At 57.1% G+C, this 16,243-nt stretch overlaps 2 protein-coding genes across 6 annotated transcripts; both read left to right on the top strand.

The window, feature by feature from the left end:
* Nucleotides 1–19: 19 nt before the first annotated feature.
* Twf2 (twinfilin actin binding protein 2) lies at nt 20–9,339 on the top strand. Of its 5 annotated transcripts, XM_087186145.1 has the most exons (10): nt 91–247; nt 3,658–3,735; nt 4,539–4,684; nt 6,222–6,400; nt 6,739–6,834; nt 7,018–7,122; nt 7,205–7,330; nt 7,978–8,128; nt 8,258–8,379; nt 8,763–9,339. In XM_087186145.1, the coding sequence occupies exons 4-10, from the start codon at nt 6,254–6,256 to the stop codon at nt 8,928–8,930; spliced, it is 915 nt and encodes a 304-aa protein (XP_087042271.1). In that variant the 5' UTR covers nt 91–247; nt 3,658–3,735; nt 4,539–4,684; nt 6,222–6,253; the 3' UTR covers nt 8,931–9,339. The 5 variants fall into 5 exon arrangements, with proteins under 5 accessions (XP_004834264.1, XP_087042271.1, XP_087042272.1 ...); XM_004834207.4 differs by lacking the exon at nt 4,539–4,684 and having other exon boundaries at nt 20–247; XM_087186146.1 differs by lacking the exon at nt 4,539–4,684 and having other exon boundaries at nt 6,227–6,400.
* A 136-nt stretch (nt 9,340–9,475) lies between these two features.
* Nucleotides 9,476–16,243, top strand: Tlr9 (toll like receptor 9). Its single transcript, XM_087186141.1, has one exon. It carries the CDS (start codon nt 13,329–13,331, stop codon nt 16,098–16,100), a length of 2,772 nt encoding a protein of 923 aa, XP_087042267.1. The 5' UTR covers nt 9,476–13,328; the 3' UTR covers nt 16,101–16,243.

Genomic DNA, 16,243 nt, shown 5'->3' with positions numbered 1-16,243 from the left:
GCGCCAACCACTCACCATCTCCCCCCCCCCCCAGGAATCCATTGCGCAGGCGCCGCCCGAGTCCCGCCCCTCCCAGCCCTGCCCTTAGGGGGCGGGGCGCCGCCCGGGAAGCTGCAAGAGGCTCGCCGGCGGCCACCACATCCTCCTCCTTCTGGTCCCGCGAGTGTAACCCGGCCAGGCCCAAGCTGCGGCTCCGACGGCGTGGGCGAGCGACGTCGAGCCATGGCGCACCAGACGGGCATCCACGGTGAGGGCGGATGTCAGACAGGCAGGGGGCCTAGGGGTCGGCTTTCAGCCCCTTCCTCCTCCTTGCATCAGCTTGAAGGAAGCTTCCTGTTCTCTGCAGCCGCCTGGGGTGGGCACATGTCGGGGAGTGCCGTGCATAGTCAGGAGTGGGCGCGCACAGCTGGGGTGGAGGTATCGGTGTACCCGTCCGGGGGTGGATATACCTGTAGGTACTCCTCTTGTGTCTTGTTCCTTTCCGGGGGTTGGCCATACCCGGATGTGCACATCTGGGAGAGTGTATACGCATGTGCACATGTCTCACTCCACAGCCCTTGTGTGCACATCTGGATGTGACTTGCTTGTAACATCTAGGGTTATTCATGCACATGCACGGGTGGCTGTTTGGACACCGTAGGTGGCATGGGACCATCTTAGACATCACCGATTCGTGGCGTTGCACACGTTTGTGGGTGTCTCTGTGTGTGCATAGTTGGAGCGCATCTCAGCGTTCATTTGTTACCATGGATCCTTGCACGGGATGTGCCTTATGGCTTGTACAGGCTTGTGTATGTGTGAGGAGAGGGTCCAGACCTTTGCTCCTCTCAGGACTGTAGCACTCCTTCAGGTCAGGCTGGGGGAAACCTGGAATAGGGCCTTCTAAGGTGCATGGGGAGAGTTGCCAACCTGACCTTGACCTCTGACCTCCCTCCTATTTTCCACTGTGATCTCCTGAGTCTGCCACAGCCAGAGTTGGAAAGTCCCAGCTCCCGTCAGGAGGCAGAAAAGAGGATCCAGATAAGGGTGTAGTTGGGGAGGTCCTAGAGAATCCAGGTCAGCTCCCACCCCCATCCCCGGGGAGCTCCTATATTCCAGTGCATCACACACACAGCCCCTCTTCCTGGGACCCCAGTTGGACAGGCTGGGAGAAAAGCAATGGCTGGGAGCCAGGTGCATTGGCCCTCCCCAGGCCTCAGTGTCCCCATCTGTCACTGGCCTGGGAGGGTTACTTAGCCTGGGAAGGGCCTGGGCCACTTGCCTACACAGCCTAGTGGTTTTGCCATCAGCCACTCTGCCACCACACCCCTGCCTAGGGCTGTCACCATCGACCTGCCTGACCGCCTGGATCTCAGCTTGTGGTTGTGGTCAGTTAGTGACTACACTGCCCAAAGAGGGTTTCCCTAGCCCCGCCCCTGCTCCTGCTCCCACCCTGCTGGACCAGAGAACACGGGCCTGGTTGAGGGCCAGCCTTCCCACAGGGAGAAACTGCTGCGGGGTCTGCTCCTTCCTTCACCTTTGTCTAGTCACAGCTGCTGGCCACCTCCAGCTGTGGAAGTTAGGCACAGCTATTCCCTGCTGACAGGCTTGGCTGGGGGAGCACTGGGGACTGGGCTGACCCCAGCCTTCCTTCTGCCTGTGCACAGCCCACCTTCCTATTTCAAGCCAGGAGAGGTGTCAGGGGAGATCACCCTGGAGCACCAGGGGCCAGCCCTGTCCTGGCCATAGGTGTAGAGCTGCTGACCTCAGAGCAGGGCCAGGGAGGTACCGTAACCTGAGGCTTACTGGACTTGGGAGGCTGGGCAAGCTGGGGGTCAAGTCATGAATCTTTGATGGCAGAGGCTCAGGTGTCCCAGGCCTGGCCTCTGGATTATTGATGGTGGCTGGGGAGGGATTGGGGTAGGGTGGGAAGTCTCTTCCCCTGCTTGGGTGTCAGTTTCCCTGGGAGCACTAGAGCACTCATCAGCCTCTCCCTCTGGGGAGCTTCCTTGTCTCCGCTCCCAAGGTCTGATTAGGTAGAAAGGGCCGCTTAGCACAGCCTGCCCTCCACCCTCACCAAGTGATTAATCAGGGGCCATTCCTGTGCACTTTATCCCTCTCCTCCTCACCACAGCCCCCTAGAGTTTAGGATATTTCCTTCCATGTACAGGAGGTTCAGGGACAGCAAGGGTCACACAGCTAAGGGAGATGTGGAGCCGTCAGAGGCTTGATGCTTCCAGGACCTGCTTGGGGGTCTACTGATTGGAAGTTCTGCCCTGGCCCAGAGCCTGTGTGAGCCTGCTGGGCTCGATGGGGTCTTTGCACGGGCCAGTGGCCTTGGAGGGTGGTGTATAGCCTGAGGGCTCTGGCTCAGGGTCACTCTGTGAGGGGCATTTGAGGACATGGCCAGAGTGTGTTTTCCCAAAGCTGCCCCTTGAGCTGCCCAATCCAGGCCCTATAAATACTCTCTGACCTCAGCCTTCCAGCTGTGTTCCTGCTGGGATTCTCCTGACCCCTGGGCAGCCTCAAGGTCAGGCTGGCCTGGCCCTGCTCACCCAGAGACCCAAACAGGCCGTTCACCTTGGTTTCCCTGTCCACCACCACTAGTGGCTCTGAGACTATCTATGGATCCCTAGCTCCAGTTGTGATCTTCACCTTCCAACTCTGGAGCCCAAGGTCCAAGGTGGAGTCTCTTTCCTAGCACCACTCCTCCAGGAAACCTTCCCTGGTATCTGAGGGCTGAAGGCACATTGCCCTCTGGCAGGGCAGGGCTGTGCCAGGGCTGGGGATAGCGCCTCAGGGCCTCCTCAGGGTATGGAACCTGGCTGGGCGCTGAGGCTGTGTCATGTGTGTCTGTTTCTGTGTACCCTTCAGATGTCCACTGGCCTAGACACATGTCCTAGCAGGCTTTTCAGTTGCCTACTTGTATGTTAGCAAGCTAGGGATGCGTGTGTGTGTGTGTGTGTGTGTGTGTGTGTGTGTGTCTAAACGTGTGTTCAGGGCCAGGGATTTAGCTCAGTGGTTCCACCGCCTGCCTCGCAAGTGTAAGGTCCTGAGTTCCATCCCCGGTACCAAAAAAAAAAAAAAAATTAGGTAATAAAGTAGGTAATGTGTGTTCACTTGTTTGGCCAGTTGAGGGTGTGTTCTTGCACAAGGTGTTTGTGTTTATGCTCTTCTCTGTCTTACACAAGTTTTAGATCCACACATGTAGGACTTAGCATGCCTTGGCACATGCAGTGTGCGCATGAGTGAGTGGACCTAATGGTCAGTGCGCAGCAGGGGCACTTATCTGTGTTCCTTTGTGGATGTGACAGTGCTGGGAGTGTCTGAGGCCAGCACACTGCTGGGCCTTCACAGGGGCAGGGGACAGGCGAAGCCCATTCACTCTCATGGCCCGGTTTGCCCAGGAGCTTGGCCTGTCTTTGGGTGGGCTGTCCTATCCCTGTCTGCCCCTCCCTGTCACCAGAGTTGTTCCAGCCAGCAGGCCACCCGCTTCCACTTCTGCTGGCTAAATTTGGGAGCTTGTGTTCAGTGGCCATCTCGAGTTCCAGTCACATGGGGGAGCATATTTAATCCTCTTCCCAGCTCAGCCACCAGACCCCACAGAACAGAGCAGGCCCTAGATTCATCCCTTCCTCTCTGCCTGCTCATTCCTCACCATGTTTCTTGTTCTTGTAGCCACAGAGGAGCTTAAGGAATTCTTTGCCAAGGCACGGGCTGGCTCTGTCCGGCTCATCAAAGTCATCATCGAGGACGGTGAGTGACCCCACAGCTGGGGCACAGGTTGAGGGGGGACCCATTTACTTCTGGGAGGTGGTAATTTTGGGCCTCCAGCCCCTTCAGGACCTCAGTTTCCCATATGGGGGTGGTGGTGAGGCCACTCACAAGAGCACCTCAGGAGGGAGAGTTGGAAGTAGACACAGTTGCCACCTCTTCACGCCCTGTCCTGGGGCCTGCCTGTCTTCCCAGCGGTGGGGAGGTAAACTGTGATGGGCCCAGTCAGAGCTCTGAGCTTGGTAGCACGGTACAGGAGATGAGTACCAGGCACTGCCACATAGGCTATTAGCGCTCACTTCCACCCACTCACCATCAGCAACCTGGCCTAGCCCGGCTGCTTCCCTTCTGGAGATCCTTCCCTTGGGAGATCGCTGTGATGGGGAGAAGGAGCTTGTGTCCAGCTCATTCTGTGAGCAGCATGGGGCTTGGGGTTGGCAGGGCCTCGGGCTGGACCCTGAGACTTAGGGTTGTACAGGGTGGTGCCAGGGTGCAGGGGCTTGAGCTGAGGCCTGAAGTGGGGAAGGTTCTGTTGGGTCTATTAGACTTGGCTAAGGGGTTGGGAGTAAAGGACTCCTCCTGCATTTCTTCTGTGCCAAGGGACTGTTCTTAACAATGAAGGCTACAGACTCAGGGACTGGGCTTGGCCAGGCCTCCCAGGGGTCCAGCCCTTCTCAGTAGCCATGCTGTGGTGGCCCTTTAGAGGCTGCCCTCCATGGGCTTGGTGCCCAGTTCACCTTAGCAGGAGCTTACCAGATCCAATTTTTTTTTTCTTTTTTTTCTAGCAAAACATTAATTGTACATTTTAGACATACATGATGATAACACTCCCAGATCCAAAATTTACCTCAGGCTTTAAGACCATGGTTGTGCTGAGCTTTGTCCAGTGTCCTCAAATTCAGATGCCTTCATAGCCTGCTAGGGGACACAGGTAGGTCATGAGTACAGCCTCCACCCCAGTCCTTGGCCCTTTCCCAGTCTCCCAGACAAGATGTAAGATCTTAAGCAGGAGGAATCTCTAGGTGGGCTCTTATCAGTTCTGCACTATAGTTGTTGGGGTACCTGGGAATGTCCAGAGTGTGACTGGAGCTCCTGAGATTTCCAGAGAAGCTGAGAATTCCACTTACGCTTTTGATTTTGGTTTGGTTTGGTTTGGTTTGGTTTGGGCTTGGTTTGGCTTTGTTTTGTTTTTGTTTTGAGACAAGGTCACTATGTAGTTCAGGCTGACCTTGAACTCACTGTGTAGCCTAGGCTGGCCTTGAATCTGCTTCAATCCTTCTACATCAGCCTCCCAAGTGCTAGGATTACAGGCCTGCACCACCACACTCAACCTGGTTTTTGGGTTTTTTTTGTACTGGGATCGAACTCAGGTCCTTGAGCTTGCGCAGCAGGCAGAGAAACCACTGAGTTAAATCCCCAGCCCCCCTGGTTTGTTTTCTTGAGATAGTCTTGCTTTGTAGCCCAGGCTGACCCTAAACTTGTGATCCCCCTGCCTCAGGCTCCTAATTGTTATGATTATAGGCATGCACCACCACACCTGGCTAGATTTCACTTCTTATGTAAAATTCCTGGTTTGAAAACATGAACAGCAAATTAAACACCACTGATAATGCTGTTGAGGCCCACTCAGCCTGTGACTACTGGTGTTTAACCCTGATCCCATGTGAATTCCAGGCTGGCGGGCAAGGAGCCAAGCCTGCAGTGACAGCGGGACCAGTAGGTTTAGCCTGCTGGGGCTCTCTGCACCTGGCCCCCTGGCCCCAGCACAAAGGCCTGCTGATGAGGCACTGGGCCTGGACTGGACTGGCTGATTTCCCCTTGGCCCAGTGCTTCCTCCAGCCTAGGTCTTTGGTACTCAGCTGAGGGCCCAGCCCACAGACACATCCTGATGTCCCTTCAGCCGCTCGACACAAGCTGGGGGTGACAGACCTGTCAGGCCCAAGCATTAAGAAGTTGGCCGACACTGGTTTGTGACTTTTGGAAAGGGAGCAGAGTACGGATGTGGTGTGGTAGCAGGATACTTCTTTCCTGGATGTGTTTATCCCTGCGGATCGCATGGCCTGGGCCTGTAATGCCACCTCCCCCCAACACATTTGCCCCGGAATGAGGAGAGGGTTCTGCTGGGCCTGAGCGGAGTGGGGAGGGGAGAGGAGATGCAGGGTGGAACTGTGCTCTGACCAGCTGTGTCTGTAGATGGGGTCAGAGTGGTACGTAGCTGTGTGAGTCTCGTGAGGTTCTGCGTGTCTTCATGTGGCTCTGGGGGTCAGGATGTATAGAGAAGCAGCCTTGCCCTTGTTCACTCACTTGTTAAGGACCTGTGGCGGAGTCCTTAGTAAGAGATGGTAGGGTGGGGGTGTTTCCAGTGACAGTGGGCTGGGGTAGCCAACAGGTCTGAGCTGGCCCTGGAGCCACAGGCACAGGTAGAAGATGGAGACAGCTACTCCGGCTCACCTGGCCTCTGCCCCCAGAGCAGCTCGTGCTGGGTGCCTCGCAGGAGCCCATGGGCCGCTGGGACCAAGACTATGACAGGGCTGTGCTGCCGCTGCTGGATGCTCAACAGCCCTGCTACATGCTCTTCCGCCTCGACTCACAGAACGCTCAGGGCTTCGAGTGGCTCTTCCTCGCCTGGTCACCTGATAATTCCCCTGTGAGTCACAGGGACCCCTGCCAGCCCCAGGCTTAGGGCCAGTGAGGCATGGGGAGGGCAGCTGGGATGAGTAGGGTAACAAGGTCCTGCGCCAGGGAGAGAATCTGGGGAGCTTGGGTTCCTTAGAGCCTTAACTTCAGAAGGCCAGGCTGTGGGCTTCCAAGGGCTCCCCCTGCTGGCGGTGCCTCCCTACTGCAGCTTTGTCTCGTGTTGCACCCCCTGCTGGCTGTGTAGGCACAGTGGTGACTGGGCCCTTGCCAGGGCTCCTGCATGCTTTTGCAAAGGCAGCCCTGCTCACAGGGCCTCACGGTTTGGCACACTTCGCTCCACCCCATCAGGTGCGGCTGAAGATGCTTTATGCCGCCACACGGGCCACAGTGAAGAAGGAGTTTGGGGGCGGCCACATCAAGGATGAGCTCTTTGGCACAGTGAAGGTAGGTGAAAGTAGCCACCCAGGCCTGTACACGGCATGCAGCCAGGATCATGGGCCCACAGAAAGTGGGGCATTGTACAGGCCACAGAGAACACCAGTGCAAGGCTCGGGGGTGAAATGGGAGGGCTGGGAGTCTAGCAGCTGCAAGCTGAGGTGCCCATTTATGCCTCTGGGTCTGCCCCAGGATGACCTCTCCTTTGCTGGGTACCAGAAGCACCTATCATCCTGTGCTGCCCCCGCCCCTCTGACTTCCGCAGAGAGAGAGCTCCAGCAGATCCGTATCAATGAGGTGGGTGTGCTGGGAGCCTATGTTCCTGCCGTGCCCTGGCTAGGTAGGTGTGGCCTTCCCTCACCATTGCCCTGCCCTTCAGGTGAAGACGGAGATCAGTGTGGAAAGCAAGCACCAGACACTGCAGGGCCTCGCCTTCCCCCTTCAGCCTGAGGCCCAGCGGGCACTTCAGCAGCTGAAGCAGAAGACCATCAACTACATTCAGCTGGTGGGTGCTCAGTCCTTCTCTGGTACACTCATTAGGTACACTGCCCCCCTGCTGCTCCTGCTCTCCATGTGCCCATGACATAGAGCCCTGCTCCCCCAGCCTAGCAGTCCAGCTGATCTGTGGACTCAGAGCATGCTGTCCTCCCCAGCCCTCTCTGTCCTGTGTTGGGTGTGTGAATGCACCTGCCCTCCTGTCCCCAGCCCAGTGCACACTGCCCTTTTCCTGACCCCTCAGCCCTGAGCCCCTTCTTGTCCCAGATTCCCTGTGCAGCCTTCCTTGGCCACTCCCTCTCCTCAGGCAGGATCCTTCTGTACCAGTGGTCCACAAGACCCCTTTCAAGCAGAATTGCTCTTCCCTTCTGAGACATTTCCCCCAGAGGCTTCACCTCAGGAGGAGCTGGCCCAGAGGCAGTGCCTCCCTGAGGTCGAGGCCTTTCCCACCACCCCATCCTCTGCCTTGTGGGCATCCCTTCTCCAGCGGAGCCTGCAAAGGAGTAGCAATAATGCAGGCCCAGGTGCCTCATGAAAGGGACCTGAGTGCCACAGCGGGATGGCACGAGGAGGAGAGTCCTGCCTGCCATCCAGTCTGACTTTGGGGTTGCTGTCGGGTAGAAGGATGCCCTCATGTCTGCCCCTGCTACTCCGCAGAAGCTGGACCTGGAGCGGGAGACCATCGAGCTGGTGCATACAGAGCCTACAGATGTGATCCAGCTGCCCTCCCGGGTACCCCGAGATGCTGCCCGCTACCACTTCTTCCTCTACAAGCACACCCATGAGGGTGACCCCCTTGAGTCTGTGGGTGAGTGCCCACTGCAGGGCCTTGGCCTCTGCTGAGCAGGAGCAGCCCCAGCCTGATGCTAGATGGATGGAAGTGTGCAGGTGCCTTGTCTGTACAGCTCACACCACCCCACCCCACCCCACCCCACAGTGTTCATCTACTCCATGCCGGGCTACAAGTGCAGCATCAAGGAGCGCATGCTCTACTCCAGCTGCAAGAGCCGCCTGCTTGACTCCGTAGAGCAAGACTTCCAGCTGGAGATCTCCAAGAAGGTGGGTGCCCATCCCCAGGGCCCATCACCCCAGCCTCTCTGTGGGCCATTGGAGTCCTGTATGATGGCAGAGCAGGACTCCTTGATTCCTTGCTGCCTTGTTGGACCCAAGGCTCCCCAGCCAACGGGTGGCACAGATAGGCCCAAGCCCCAGCTGCCATGACTCCTTTTCCTGGGTCTAGGGGCAGGAATGGAGTGACTCTGGGGTCAGCAGGGCCCAGGCTCTGTGTTCCTGAGGGTGTCATTCCAGGTGGGGTTCTGAAAGGAGCGCCCAGAGCTCAGTGAGAGAGAGAGAAAAGGGGCGCCCCAGGGGTAGAGGTTGCCAAGGGTGGTGTATGTCAGGGGCCTTCACTATTTGGGTGACTACTGCTTTACCCTGCACAGATTGAGATTGGCGATGGGGCAGAACTGACAGCTGAGTTCCTCTACGATGAGGTCCACCCCAAGCAACATGCCTTCAAGCAGGCCTTCGCCAAGCCCAAGGGCCCTGGGGGGAAGCGGGGCCACAAGCGCCTCATCCGGGGCCCAGGTGAGAACGGAGATGACAGCTAGGCAGCCAGACGGAGCCAGGCTGGCATGTGGACTGTGGGGTTGCCTGCCTCAGCTCCCTGTACCTCCCTCCTTCTCAGCCTGGGCTCCAGGGAGGTGCTGACTGCAGGGTGGGAGAGCTGGTGGCCGAACACTTGCAGCTTCCAAGGACCCCTGGCCAGCATTTTGTGACCCTTCCCCATTGCCGTCCCTGCTTCTCATATGTATGCCCAAAGTACCCAGGGCCCTCTCTGGTTGTGTCAAGGGGCCTGGATTAGGGGCTTGGCATAAACTGGCCTTCGGGGGACCTGAGGCTGGGGTCTCAGGACAGCCCAGAAGCCTCTGCCACAGTGGGTGGGGTGAGCTGAGCTGGGGCAGGGGTCACAGATGGTTGAATGCTGTATTTTCTAAAGAATAAAATATTTTTAAATCAGTCCTTGAGTCTGGCCCCAAGGGACCATCTCTGGCCCAGGAATTGGGTGGCCCTCTCCCAGCTCAGAAGCAGACTGTCGGCCTGCTGGGTGGGGCCCAGTGCTCCTAGCCACAGGGTTGTGGGAGAAGCCCTTACCGTGTGGGAGGCCAAGAGGCTGGCACACCTCCAACATCACATGGGATCTGGGTGTCTTGTTCCCCATGGCTGCTGTTACAGATCACCAAAACTTAGCAGCTTTAAAAAACAAGTTCATTCAAGACCAGCCTGGTCAATGTGATAAAACCCTGACTCAAGAAAAGCTTCATAAATTTACTACAGTGCAGTTTTGGAAGCCAAAAACAGGAAACAAGTTTTCCAGGGCTAAAGTCTAGCTGTTGGCAGGGCTGACTCCTACAGGCCTTGTGAAAATCCATTTCCTTGTTTTTCCCACTTCTAGAGGTTGCTTATATTCCTTGGCTTGTGGCCTCTTCCTCCATCTTCCAAGTCAGAGGCATCTTGTCCAAGTCTCTGCTCCCAGGGTCATGGCTCCCATGGCTTCTTCTGAAATCAGATCTCTCTGTCTGTGTGCCCCACCACTCCCCTGCCAGTGATCCAAGATAACCTCCTCATATCAAGATCCTTAGTTTAGATCTTAGCCACTTCCCTTTTGCCATGTAAGGAAGCATGTAGTCTATAATCCCAGTACTCTGGGAGGCTGAGGCAGGAGGATTTCAAGTTTAAGCCAAGCCTGGGCAATGTAGCAATTTAGGCTGGGAATGTAGCTTAGTGCTGGTTCAATCCAAAATACACAAAAGAGGGCCAGAGATTTAGCTCAGTGGTTCCACCGCCTGCCCTGTAAGCACAAGGACCTGAGTTCAATCCCCGGTACCAAAAAAATAAATAATAAATAAAAAAATACACAAAAGACAAGGAAGGAAAAACCCCCAACATTCAGAAAATTAGCATGTGGGTCAGCCCATGAGCATGTGTTTGTGCTTGTCTGGCACACACACACAGCTCTGTGGTTTGCACACTTCTGTCAGTGCCTCACCTGCTTTTCTACACCCAAGGGAGCCAGAGTGGCACTGGAGGTGCCAAGCAGAGACTGGAAATCTGTCCCAGGTTTGGGGTTTAGCAGGAGCCAGGGCTTCTGTGTAAACCTCTGAGAGGTAGGTGGAGACTTCTGTCCCAGATGGACAGGGCTGGACACATGCAGTTGATGACTGCCATCCAGCTGCTGAGTGGGGCACTGTCTTTTCTCCTAGCTCAGGCAATGTTCTATCCCTGGGGCCTCCCTTAGGCCCTACTGAAACCCCTGGGCTTGTTGAGGGGAGAGCTAGAACTCTAGCACGGACCTAGGGGAGGCTCACCCTTGCCCATCCCAGACGCCTGCTCCAGGTGGGCAGCTGCTGAGCCAGGTGGGCAGCTGCTGAGCCAGCTGGATGACTGGCACCTTGGAGCCTCCTGGCTATGACACCCACCCAGAAGTGAGCCCAGGAGGAGTGGGAAGGCAGATGTGCAGCCCTGCCTGCTCCCGGCAAAGCCCATTTGTAGGGGCCAGGATTTAGCTCAGTGGTTCCGGCGCCTGCCTGCCTCATAAGCGCAAGGTCCCAAGTTCGAGCCCTGGTACCAAAAAAAACCCCAAAAAACCATTTGTCCATTCACTCATTCGATTTCCACTTGGATACCCTCTCGGTGCCTGCCTAGAGCTGCATGCCAGTGGCCACAGCTTCAGCAAATACTCAGCACAGCTGTGTGCTGGGCACTGTGCCACATTCTGGGGACAATACAGGAGATCTGTCTCCCAAGAAGCTGGTGTTCCATCAAGGGAATAAGAGGATGCAATAACCATGAAGAGTCAACAGTACAGTGTAACCAACTGAAAAAGCGAAAAACAAAATAGGCAAAGGAGCTCAGAAGAGTCAGATTTGGGTTGGGAGTTGACTTTTAAAAAGGGTCAGGGTGGAGAGGGTGACATGCAGAGAGACCTAAAGAAGGAGGATACAGTCAGAGGGAAGAACAGGCTCACAGGCCTGAGGCAGGTGGGGCACAGGTGTGTCCTAGCAACCACCAGGAGGCCAGCATGGCTGCAGACAGGCCAGAAGTGGAAGGGCAAGTTCTCCAGAAATTTGGCCACTACAAGGACTGTGACTATGACCCCAGGGTCAATGAGGAGGATATAGGCAGAGGAGGGACCCACAGGACAGGTCCCCCCAGGGGTAGGATGGAAAGAGGCTGCACAGTGAGAAGAGCAAGGCAGCCAGGCTGCTCTGCCAGTGGAGTGGAGGTGGAGGGAGCAGACGCTAAAGGGCAGCCAACAGGACCTGAAGAGGGCTCTGGGGCACCCTGAGGCTTAGGGCCAGGAGCTCAGGAAAAGCTGGGTGGGGAGGAGCAGCCTCAGGAGCCCTGGCAGGACCACTGAGGTCTGGGTTCCCATGGGTGTCGGGAACTGGGAACGAGGGCAGGAGTCCCTGCTCCAGAAGAGCTGCATGCTGCCCACCACTGGGCTCTCGAGGCCACACAGAGCTCTGGAATAGAGCTCTAGGAAGCAGGAAAGTAAGGGTGGGAGAGTCACTGTCCTGAGAGGGGCTGAGGCTGAGGGTGAGTCAGCCCTCTTGGGACAGGGAGGAGCTGGCATGGGTGAGAACCCATGATGCTTGTGAACCTTCGGCAGGTTCTAGCCTTTGCTCTGCCCTGAACTTCCCAGAGCACAGATGTGAGGCCCACTGGGGACCTCTACTGTCTCGGGGGAGAGTGGAAAGAGGAAGGGGTGAAGGGGCTGTCAGTCACCTGACTCGCTGCTCACCACCTGCCCTACCCAGGTTTGGGTGAGGGGGAGCTGCTGGGCTGGCAGAGAAGTCTCACTTCCTCTCTTCTCAGAGAGGAGGGACACTCGATAGCTTGTACGCCGCATCCTTTCCCTACAGCTGTTACCCAGTCTACTGGCTAGACCCTCAGGAGAAGCCTCCACGTGCTGACATGGTAGGACAGTAGCCCTCAGCCCCCTTGAAAAGAGGACAGTGTGGGAAGGGGTGAGGAGGGAGGTGAGCCTAGCAGCTGCAGGCAACAGTGAAAGGAACTGTCACTCCCACAGGCCTGGGGACACTCACTGAACCCTGAAGGCACCAGAGCAGAGGCCTTCTCTGAGCAGAGATGTCAAAGCCGCTGGTAGATGAGACATCTGGGCTCTGTTGGTTTTACCCTAAGCAGGCTGGGAAAGGGAGGAGGGCAGCAGATGAAGGAGCTGGGTGATGCCCATGCTAGCCAGGGGCCTGGGGGGAAGCCAGCCTCAACCACAGCAGGAGACTCATCCTTGCTGGGGTCTTAATCAAAGGCAGGAGGATTTCAGGGTGACTGGAGGGAAGGGAGCCAGCTGCCGCTTTGTTTAGAAGGACAAAGTCTAATGGCCCCTAAGGAGAGGAAGGGAAAGCGGGCTAGGCTAGGGTCTGGTTTTGTGTGAAATCAGGACTCTATTGCAGGCTCAGTCCTGGTTCTGAGTCTACATTCAGAGTCAGAGATTGGGTAGGAGGCCAACTTGAAGTTCCCCATGGCACTGAGAGGATGAAAAGGGGCTTTGGCAGCTGGCAGAGCAGTAACAGGGAGGGTTTTGGAGGGGGGCTTGGAAGACCTATGTAGACCCCTGAAGGGGAGCAGGTGGGGGTGTGCTGGGGCACTCATACAGCCATTGGCCCCCACAGGCTTCCTGCCGAAGGATCCCGCAGCCCCTCTCTCTTCTAGTGCAGGCTGTGGCACTGGCTGAAGCCCTGGCCCTGGGAGCCCTGCCTGCCTTCCTACCCTGTGAGCTCCAGCCCCATGGTGTGGTGAACTGCAACTGGCTGTTCCTGAAGTCTGTGCCCCGCTTCTCTGCAGCAGCGCCTCGAAGCAATGTCACTAGCCTTTCTTTGCTCTCCAACCGCATCCACCACCTCCATAACTCTGACTTTGTCCACCTGCCCAACCTGCGGCATCTCAACCTTAAGTGGAATTGCCCGCCGACTGGCCTTAGCCCCATGCACTTCCCCTGCCACATGACCATCGAACCCAAGACCTTTCTAGCTGTGCCCACCCTAGAGGATCTGAACCTGAGCTACAATAGCATCACCACTGTTCCTGCCCTGCCCAGCTCCCTTGTGAACCTGACCCTGAGCCACACCAATATCCTGGTGCTGGACTCCACCAGCCTCACTGGCCTGCCTGCCCTGCGTGTCCTCTTCATGGATGGCAATTGCTACTACAAGAACCCATGCCATCAGGCACTGGAGGTGGCCCCAGGTGCCCTCCTGGGTCTGGGCAACCTCACCCACCTATCGCTCAAGTACAACAACCTCACAAAGGTGCCCCGTGACCTACCACCCAGTCTTGAGTTCCTGCTGCTGTCCTACAACCACATTTTTAAACTGGAGCCTGGGGACCTGGTCAACCTGACTGCCCTTCGAGTGCTTGATGTGGGTGGAAACTGTCGCCGCTGCGATCATGCCCGCAACCCTTGTGTGGAGTGCCTTAACAAAACCCTCCAGCTGCACCCCAACACCTTCAGCCACCTCAGCCACCTTGAAGGCCTGGTGTTGAAGGACAGTTCTCTCCACACTCTGGAACCCAGATGGTTCCGAGGTCTGGAGAACCTCACAGTGCTAGACCTGAGCGAGAACTTTCTCTATGACTCCATCACCAAAACCAGGGCCTTCCAGGGCCTGGCACGGCTGCGAAAGCTCAACCTGTCCTTCAATTACTGCAAAAGAGTGTCCTTTGCTCACCTGCAGCTAGCACCCTCCTTTGGGAACCTGACCTCCCTGCAGGAGCTAGACATGAATGGCATCTTCTTTCGGTCACTCAGTGAGAACACACTAAAGCCACTGACCCACTTGCCCCTGCTCCAGACTCTTAATCTGCAGATGAATTTCATCAACCAGGCCCAGCTCAGCATCTTTGGGGCTTTCCCTGGCCTTCGCTTTGTGGACCTGTCAGACAACCGCATCAGTGGAGCTCCAACCCAGAAGGGCCTTGGGGAGGCGGATGACAGGGAGCAGGTCTGGCTGGGGCCTGAGGACCTTGCTCCAGCCCCGCTGGGCAACCCCACGTCTGAAGACTTCATGCCTAGCTGCAAACACTTCCCATTCACCTTGGACCTGTCTGGAAACAACCTGGTGACTGTGAAGTCAGAGATGTTCACCAACCTCTCTCGCCTCCAGTGTCTGATCCTGAGCCACAACTGTATTGCACAGGCTGTCAACGGCTCACAGTTCCAGACACTGACCAGTCTACAGGTGTTGGACGTGTCCCATAACAAGCTGGACCTGTACCATGGGCACTCATTCACAGAGCTGCCACAGTTAAAGGCCCTGGATCTCAGTTACAACAGTCAGCCCTTCGGCATGCAGGGCATAGGCCACAATCTCAGCTTTGTGGCCCGGCTGCACAAACTGCAGTACCTCAGCCTGGCTCACAATGGCATCAACAGCCGTGTGAACCCTCGACTCTGCAGCAGCTCCCTGCGGGCCCTGGACTTCAGTGGCAACACCGTAAGCAGCATGTGGGCTGAGGGAGACCTCTACCTCCACTTCTTCCAAGGCCTCCAAGGCCTCCTCTGGCTGGACCTGTCCCACAACCACCTGCATACCCTCCTCCCCTGCAACCTGGACAGCCTCCCCAAGAGCCTGACACTTCTGCTTCTCCGTGACAATTACCTGGCCTTCTTCAACTGGAGCAGCCTGGTCCTCCTACCCAATCTGCAGACCCTGGACTTGGCAGGAAATCAGCTGAAGGCCCTGACCAATGGCACCCTCCCCAACGGCACACAGCTGCAGAGGCTGGACGTCAGCGGCAACAGCATCAGCTTTGTGGCTTCAGGCTTCTTTGCACTGGCTACTAAGCTGCGGGAGCTCAACCTCAGTGACAACATCCTCAGGACAATTGACTCCTCCTGGTTTGGGACCCTGGCAGGCAGCCTGAAAGTCCTGGACGTGAGTGCCAACCCCCTCCACTGTACCTGTGGGGCAGCCTTTGTGGACTTCCTGCTGGAGGTGCAGGCCGCTGTGCCTGGCCTGCCCAATCACATAAAGTGTGGCAGCCCCAGCCAGCTGCAGGGCCGCAGCATTTTCGCACAGGACCTGCGCCTCTGCCTGGATGAGGCCCTCTCCTGGTACTGCTTTGGCCTTTCACTCCTGGTGGTGGCTCTGGGCCTGGTGGTGCCAGTGCTGCAGCACCTTTGCGGCTGGGACCTCTGGTACTGCTTCCACTTGGGCCTGACCTGGCTCCCCAGGTGGGGCCCAAGTGGTGCCCAAGCCCTGCCCTATGATGCCTTTGTGATCTTCGACAAGACACAGGGTGCAGTGGCCGACTGGGTGTACCAGGAGCTGCGGGTGCAGCTGGAGGAGCGCCGTGGGTTCCGGGCGCTGCGCCTGTGCCTGGAGGAGCGCGACTGGGTGCCTGGAAAGACGCTCTTTGAGAACCTGTGGGCCTCCATCTATGGCAGCTGCAAGACAGTCTTTGTGCTGGCCCACACTGACCGGGTCAGTGGCCTCCTGCGCACCGGCTTCCTGCTGGCCCAGCAGCGCCTGCTGGAGGACCGCAAGGACATCGTGGTGCTGGTGATCCTCAGCCCTGATGCCCACCGCTCCCGCTATGTGCGGCTGCGCCAGCGCCTCTGCCACCGGAGTGTCCTCTTCTGGCCCCAGCAGCCCAGGGGTCAGGGCAGTTTCTGGGCCCAGCTGAGCACAGCCCTGACAAGGGACAACCGCCACTTCTATAACCAGAACTTCTGCAGGGGACTCGCAGCTGAGTAGCCCAGTGACCATTGGGTGTGGCTCCTCTGGCTCTTCCCTCGCTGCTTGCCCCCAGTGTGCGCCCTGCCTTGCCCCACAGCTCTACTGCTTTGCTCCCCACTCTGTGCAGCCAGCATACAGCAGATGCTCAATAAATGCTACAA

The sequence above is a fragment of the Heterocephalus glaber genome, unplaced genomic scaffold (genome assembly GCF_053883595.1).
Source record: "Heterocephalus glaber isolate CG9 unplaced genomic scaffold, H.glaber_assembly_v1.0 deba00001504, whole genome shotgun sequence".
Classification (NCBI taxonomy): Eukaryota; Metazoa; Chordata; class Mammalia; order Rodentia; family Bathyergidae; genus Heterocephalus; species Heterocephalus glaber.
This window is presented reverse-complemented; position numbering and strand designations above follow the sequence as displayed.